This window comes from Antrostomus carolinensis, unplaced genomic scaffold (genome assembly GCF_000700745.2).
Source record: "Antrostomus carolinensis isolate BGI_N321 unplaced genomic scaffold, ASM70074v2 scaffold16020, whole genome shotgun sequence".
NCBI lineage: Eukaryota > Metazoa > Chordata > Aves > Caprimulgiformes > Caprimulgidae > Antrostomus > Antrostomus carolinensis.
In genome coordinates, this window is record NW_010289233.1 from 37,374 (window position 1) to 44,755 (window position 7,382).

The window sequence follows — 7,382 nt, forward strand, 5'->3', positions numbered from 1 at the left end:
GGCATCGCCACGACATTTTCACAGGAGGTCCTGAAACATAATTAAATGCTGTGGTGAAACCGAACAGTAAACAAGCCATGAATAAAAACCCCTTGAATTATTTTGCTAAACTATAATTACACAATAAGGAAGCAGATTAATTAAGTAAAATATAAGTCCTGAAACTGAAGCTTGCAAGCAAAGCAGTTTATTTTAATTTCCACATTATTTCGTATGAGATAGAAGTGTTTGCTGTGGGTTTAAAATGTTGGAAGCCATTCCTTGCTGCCAGGCAGACCAAACCCAGTGGATAAATTAAATTTTTGCATCTCAGGCACCTCCTGCAACATATATAAGGAGAAAGGCTCTGCCTCAGAGAAGCTAAAGGAGAGCTCCTTCTTTCACTTCCTCCTCCTCTCTTGCTCTCCTGCTTTGCCGTTACCGCTTCACCTCCCGTCTCCCCCAGCCACCATGAGTCGACAGTGCTACACCTCCAGCTCTCTCATGGGAAGACGGGGCTTTTCCTCCGCGTCCGCCGTCTGCGGCCTCGGCAGGGGCAACAGCAGCTCAGCCTCCGTCTGCCAGTCGGTGGGACGGAGATGTGGAATCGGTGGCTTCAGTAGCCGGAGCGTCTGTGACCTGGGGAGAGGGCAAAGGATTTCCTTCGGCGGGAGCTGCCGCAGCGGGGGCTACAACGGCACTGGCGTTGGACGTTGCGGTGTGGCTTATGGCGGAGGCCGCTTTGGCATGGGCACAGTCGTGGGGTTTGGTAACTGCGGAAGCTATGGTGGCCTGGGCAGCTACAGAGGTCTTGGGGACGGCGTGGCTATCGGAGGCTATGGCAACGGCATTGGCGTTAGCCTTGGTGGAGGTAGATCTGAAGGGATTCGGGGTGTCAGCATCCACCCAGAGCTCCTCAAGCCCCTCTGCGTGGGGGTCGACCCTGAGGAGTGCCAAGTGAGGACCCATGAGAAAGAACAGATCAAGAACCTCAACAACCAGTTCGCCTGCTTCATCGACAAGGTGAGACCCCGCTTCCCTCCGTGCACACTGCTTGTCTCATGTCCCTAGGCTCTGGTGGATGGATTGTCTCTAGAGAGATGTCATCAGTAGCTATTTCTGCTGGCACCTTGATCTTCCACTGGTCTTTGATAGACCGTGGTGGTCTTGACCTGGAGACTTTGGAGATGAGCCTTGCACCAAGGCAACTGCAGCAGTATTTTAGTTTTTGATGATCACCAGTCTGCTAAACAGCTAAATCAGGAGCAGCTCCAGGGACACAGTAAATCAAAACCTGTGAGAGGAGGGATGGACACACAGAAATGTAAAAAGGCAAAATAGGGACTTTTATTACAAAATGTGTATGTATATATATCCAAATATTGTCATCACACCTCTACAAACTCCAAAGGACTTTTGCATTTTTTAAATAGTTTGTGTGCTTCATCAAGGAGATGTAGAGAAACATCTAGCTAAAATTAAATGAACAATTTTAACTTCTCTGTCCCTCCACTCTGGCAATGAAATGATTTGGTGATTTCCTAAACAGACGTTATTTTACCTTGTAAGCCTAGCTAAGCCTAAGGGTTTTCATTGCTCTTTAGAGATGTATTATTATAGGAAATGAATTTTCCAACAGCAGGGAAACTTTTGCTCTGTCTGATCTTGATTTTCTTTGTGAGTTGTTCTGCAGCTGGAAAAACCAAACCTACGTAATAGGAGCCACTCTGCTTCCTTCCATTTGAAACATGACTTATTCATGATCCATAAAGGTTCTCAAGTATTAGAGAGCTCTTTAATCAAGAAGTTAAAGGCATGATAAATATCCGTGGTTAGAGTTTAAATCAGATACATTCAAATGAGATCCTGGATGGAGCTTTTAGTGCCGCGAAGGACTCATTATTGTAATCAGTCCATCAGAGGAGGCAGCGGATCCTCCATCAGTGAGTTGTCTCAGGGGGAAGAGGTGGTGTTTGGTTGAACTGTGCTTTGGTCAAACACATGATTGGCCTCAACACAGAGCAAGCACACTGACGTTCTTCAGCCTGTGATATGACTCCTGGGTGGGACCAGGTTTAGCTTAGAGAAGATGCTGGTCTCAGTCAGGTTGCTCAGGATCAGATCTTACTTGGGTTGAGAAATCAGCACTTAATCATTTACATTTCTGAGTTAATTTTTTTTTTTTCTTTTGGAAATGGAGAAACACAAAGTGCCTTTGCCTGGGAAAAGAGGCATTTGCATGACTCTTACATCTCTTGCTTCCTTAGGTCCGGCTGCTGGAGCAGCAGAACAAGGTGCTGACCACCAAGTGGGAGCTGCTGCAGCAGTATGTCCTCCCAGCTTCCAGGAGAAACCTGGAGCCTGTTTTCGAGAACTTCATCTGCAACCTGAGGAAGCAGCTGGAGTGTGTGCTGGGGGAGCGAGAGAGGCTGGAAAACGAGGAGCGGTGCCTCAGGGACCTGGTTCAGGAGTTCAAGTGCAAGTAAGTGGTACACAGAGAGAAGCTCTAATTGGGGTGTTTCCTGGCCTGAGTGGTGTTTCTAAGAGTGAAGCCAATGCAGTTGCACTGTGTGGGTCCAAAAACTGGGGCATAAGACCAGGACACACCAGTACTGGGCTGTTTTCCTGTACTGGGGTCCCACTGCTGCACCTCAGATGCTGGTGATGGACTGGGAAAGCTCTTCAACCAGAGTGTTTCCTTAGGGAGAGGGACAGGGAACCACTTTTCCTCACCCTAATGCTCCTGCATACCACCGTGGTTTACCATATCAAATTTCCTACATCATCTGTGCCTGTGGCTCCCCAAAAATCTTGTGTCCACAATGCTATATGTTCCCACAAAACCCTCAGCCTATTTGTCTCCAACCCACACTTTATCCACATTGTCTCCAATTGGGGTTCATTCTCTCTTCCCAGAGGGAATGTGGGAATTTGTTTTTTAATTTAAGCTGGAGATATTCCTTAATAGCTCCCCATGTGCTCTGCTAAACCATGAACCAGGACACTTGGTGATTGGTGGTATACAGCACAGGATAAAAGAGTAATCCTTTCTCCAGAGATCTTACAGTCAAACATCTCAGATGTTTTTTCTTGCTGAGCCACCACCAAGGAGGTCAGACTCACAGACTCACAGAATCATCTTGTGAAAGTTCTTCTACGTCCCAATTACTTGGTCATTATGCACCTGGGAGTTTCAAAGGTTGCTCAAGCTCCTGACCTCCCTTGGGGCATTTTCGCCACAGTCTCCCAGTAAATACTCCGAGCAGAGACCTGTACACTTCAGAAAAACATCACACAAAGCGTCAGGGCTAGAAGAAGCAATCCCAGCCTTCAGCTGAGGTTCAGGGTTTTGCATTTCTAGTGGTTTGGCCTGATTTACTGCCACTTCAGTCCAGCCACCGATACTGCTGGCGTGGACTAGTTAAAACTGCTGAACAAAGCCCCGTGGGGAGGAAAGAAATAACAACAAAGCAAAAATCAAAAAGGAGGTACAAAGCAAATAGGGAGAAACTCTGGTGTTAATCAGGCTTCCCATGTTCTATGTTGGCTGCTTGGGTGGTGGGGACGGGACCCCCAGGGCTCAGCATCCCACCCCTCTCTATTCCTCCTGCAGATATGAAGATGAGATCAACAAGCGTACAGCTGCGGAGAATGAATTCGTGGTCCTCAAGAAGGTGAGTCACTCTAGGGACAATGATGGTGAGACCAGCTGAGAGTGGCAGGTACAAGGGCAAAACCAGGGCCAGGGAGAGAAATAGGGAGTCCTGACACCCTGACAGAGCCCTCACTGGGTAGCCCTAAACCAGAAGCAACCCAATGAATTTGGAGAAGCCCTATCAGGTTGTAAGCACATGCAATGCAAACCCAGACAGTCCTAAGGGCTGAAAACAGGGAGGTTTCCTCCAAATCTAACAGAAAACATGGGCTTTACCACAGTCCTTGTTTCTTCATCTCTTTTCACTGAACACATGGTGTCTCTCTAGGATGTGGACTGTCTCTACCTGACCAAGGAGGAGCTGGAGGTGAGAGTGGGCCTCCTGCGGCAGCAGCTGGAGTTCCTGAAATGCATCTATGCTGAGGTAAGAACTCCTGGCTCCCTGTATGCTGCCCAAAGGGACAATGCATCATCTGCTGCCCCCTGAGCTCTTACACCAAAACTAAACACAGGGAAAGGTGTCTTTTCTGAAAATCTTGGAATTGTATCCCAAAAATCTGTATCTCTTTATATGTATTTGATAACAACACTACTGCACACATTTTGGGAAGGCAAGGGACATTCTTTGTTGTCTCCTATATTGCTGGCTACAAAGGGAGGGATCTTTTGCCTGAGAGAGCCCCTGAAATTCTGATCCAAACCATCTCTGGGAACCACTGAAACATCTCACTCCTCAAAACCCAAATATTTTTAGCACTTCACTTTTTAAGCTTTGATGTTAGTTAAAATATTTTGGTGAAAGTGATCCTTTCGTCTAAAATGTAGCAAGTTTTTAACAAAACACACAGGGGACACTTAGTATTTGCACTTTTTCTAGCCAAACACCTCCCAGCAGTCTGTAGGCAACGGGGCCCAAAGCGCTCACCCCTGAGGGACTCACAGCCCAGAAAACTGCTGACGTGGCCAGAAATGCTGAGTTGCAGAGAAGCGAGTTACTCCACCAGGATTCCCCACCCTTCCTTAGGGAACTGCATGCAGTAATCCCATATTGTGCCACTAAAACTGGTCCCAGCTGCCAGTTCTTGCTGGAAACCAGTCACCTACCTGGACAACCCCATGCTTTAGTTGGGTGTTAATGGGAGAACCTTCCTTAACCCTCCACCTTCTCACCAGACCCCCCTTCACCAGGTGTACCTGCATGCCTGGCTTGGGTTAGTTGTGGGAAGGGGACTGACATGCAATGGATCTTACAGGAGAGAGCTCAGCTGGATTGCCAGCTGTGTGACACCTCTGTCATCGTGCAAATGGACAACAGCCGGGACCTGGACATGGAGGGCATCATCAAAAGTGTTGAGTGTTGTTATGAGGAGATTGCCCAGAAGAGCAAGGCTGAAGTGGAGGCTTTCTATCAAACCAGAGTGAGTATTCACACCACCAGCACAGATGAAAATTAAATCCCTAGTCCAACAAAACTCTGAGGACCATTTCTGGCCTCCATGATGCAACTTCAACTCACCCCACAGTGTGCGTGCACTGTAGTTTGCTAAAGAGTCATGCCTCAAAAAAACCCCCCAAACTAACTCCAACCTTAAAACTGTGGTTTAAGACTTTTCTGTAAAAACCAGACCACAGCAGATCACAGTGTTGCTTCAGAGAGGCCTCCTCTGTGCACACCCATCAGGAGCACCATCCCCTTCCCAAGGGGTAAATGCTCAGGACCTGCCCAGGACTGTTGCCTTGTCCAGGCTGAGGTCAAGTCAAGGTGCTTCCTCAGGAGCACTGACGTCAGTGTGGCTCTGAAGAGTTGCCACCTTCCCTGGAAGGGGCGATGCAGGTGTGTTAATATCATCCTCTTCCCATGCAATAGCTGGAAGAGCTCCACAGCAGCAGGGGCAAGTTCTGCGATGACCTGAGAAACAACCAGAGTGAGATAGCTGAGCTGAACCGGATGATCCAGAAGCTGCAGTGTGAGTCGGATAACGTGAAGAAACAGGTAGGACAAAGGGTTGAATGCTGCATGGATAGCAGGGCATGCAACTTCTTCAGCAAAGAGCTTCGTCCTCCCCAGCTCCCACCCTGCTGAGCTGCAAAGAACCCCCCCCACCCCAGCTGAAGCCTGTATTTGTAGCTTCTCATCTGCTGTCAATACACAAAGAAGCAGATTTATTTGTCACTTAGCAAACAAGCAGAAGCCAGTTGGTTTGGCTCTAACAGAAACAGTGTTTGCTGTTTGCTTCCTACTGGGGTGCAGCCAACAGGTCCCCTCCCCTTCATCCCAAATGCCTTGGCCATCACATGTGTCCAACCTAAATCTAGGCTCTCTGGCAGTTCCTAGCTGAGAAATCAAGGGTTACATGAGAAACCCTGTGGAGATGCCTCTTAATATCACCACTGACCACCCTCTTGCCCGTTACTGTCCATAGATTGCAGCTCTGCAGACGGCCATCTGCGATGCTGAGCAGAGGGGAGACTGCGCCCTCAAAGATGCCCGTCAGAAGCTGATTGACCTGCAGACTGCACTGCAGCAAGCCAAGGACAAGATGGCATGCTTGCTGAGAGACTACCAGGAGCTGCTGAACGTCAAGCTGGCCCTGGACATTGAGATTGCCACTTACAGGACACTGCTGGAAGGAGAAGAGAGCAGGTAGGAGCATCCCTGACTGCATCTTGTAATGGCAACTGGCAAAACCCAACTGGAGGAGAGAGAGGCAGCTAGAAATGCTGGAGGGGGTGGCAGCTTCCCATGGGTTCAGTGGGGACCATCATTCCTTTTCTCTCTCCATGGGTGCAGAGAGGAGCATCATCCCTTTTCTCTCCCCATGGGTGCAGAGGGGAGCATCATCCCTTTTCTCTCCCCATGGTTGCAGAGGGGAGCAACGTCCCTTTTCGCTCCCCATGGGTTCATCCTCCCTGGGCAGTGGGATTGCAGCCCACCGAGCATGCTGCAGTCAAATCCCCTGTGTGCAGCACAAAAAGAGGATGGGATATTAAGAAGTTTATGGGATTTGGGGATCCTACCCTGGAGTACTTTGTTGGACAATCTGGACCAGTACCTCACACCTGGGTGCAGAGAAAAGCTGAAGTACCTGCTGGGTTTCTAAGGAGGCAATGGCTGGGCAGCACCTCTATTGAATTGTGTATTTGAGGAATATTTCCCTCAATACATCTTTGAGACATTTCTTTTCTCAACAGGATATGTACCGGCAACCCTGTGAGCGTAGGTAAGCTAATGAAGCTCTTCATTTCCTTACAAGTCTTTTAAGCTTATAAGTTTCCTTATAAGCTGGATTTTAGCTGCTCTGGCAGTGACTGAGCCTGTTTTTCTCCCACAGCTGTGGTCAGCGGTGGTGGCACCGTTGGGGAATGTCGATCCCTGTCTGGAATCGGAGGCAAATGCACTGTCAAGACAGGAGGGGTCGGCGCAGGGTTAGGGGTGGTCTCCTCCTTCGGTGGTGCTGGCTTTAGCACCCGGAGTGTAGATTGTCTCCCCAAGGTGGGGGGTGGATTTGGGGCGAGGAGCGCAGTCAGCTGCGTGGGGCGAGAAGTCATCTCCGGTGCGGAAGGGGTGCAGTGTGCCACCGGCGTGGGCAACCTGGGGAATGTCATGTGCGCTGGCATGGAGCAGTGCAACCCAGGAACCGTCATCATTCCCGGGGCAGGGGTCTGCAGCACCGGGAGCAGGTACAGCACAGCTGTGCGCGTGGTCAGAACAACCCGGTAGAGATCAATGGGTAACGAGATGTCATAT

The 7,382-nt window shown here is 49.2% G+C and overlaps 1 protein-coding gene across 1 annotated transcript; it reads left to right on the top strand.

The window, feature by feature from the left end:
- Nucleotides 1–450: 450 nt before the first annotated feature.
- On the top strand, nt 451–7,355 carry LOC104526271 (keratin, type II cytoskeletal 4). Its single transcript, XM_010169691.2, has 9 exons — nt 451–1,002; nt 2,247–2,461; nt 3,593–3,653; nt 3,963–4,058; nt 4,888–5,052; nt 5,502–5,627; nt 6,058–6,278; nt 6,827–6,855; nt 6,967–7,355. Exons 1-9 carry the CDS (start codon nt 451–453, stop codon nt 7,353–7,355), a joined length of 1,854 nt encoding a protein of 617 aa, XP_010167993.2.
- The last annotated feature ends 27 nt before the right edge of the window (nt 7,356–7,382 follow it).

What these genes read in the sequence shown, in the direction of transcription:
- LOC104526271 (XM_010169691.2), top strand. Translation starts at nt 451, where the DNA reads ATGAGTCGACAGTGCTACACCTCCAGCTCTCTCATGGGAAGACGGGGC. An exon ending in TCGCCTGCTTCATCGACAAG is followed by an intron (nt 1,003 to 2,246) that starts GTGAGACCCCGC and finishes TTGCTTCCTTAG; the next exon opens with GTCCGGCTGCTGGAGCAGCA. An exon ending in CGGATAACGTGAAGAAACAG is followed by an intron (nt 5,628 to 6,057) that starts GTAGGACAAAGG and finishes TACTGTCCATAG; the next exon opens with ATTGCAGCTCTGCAGACGGC.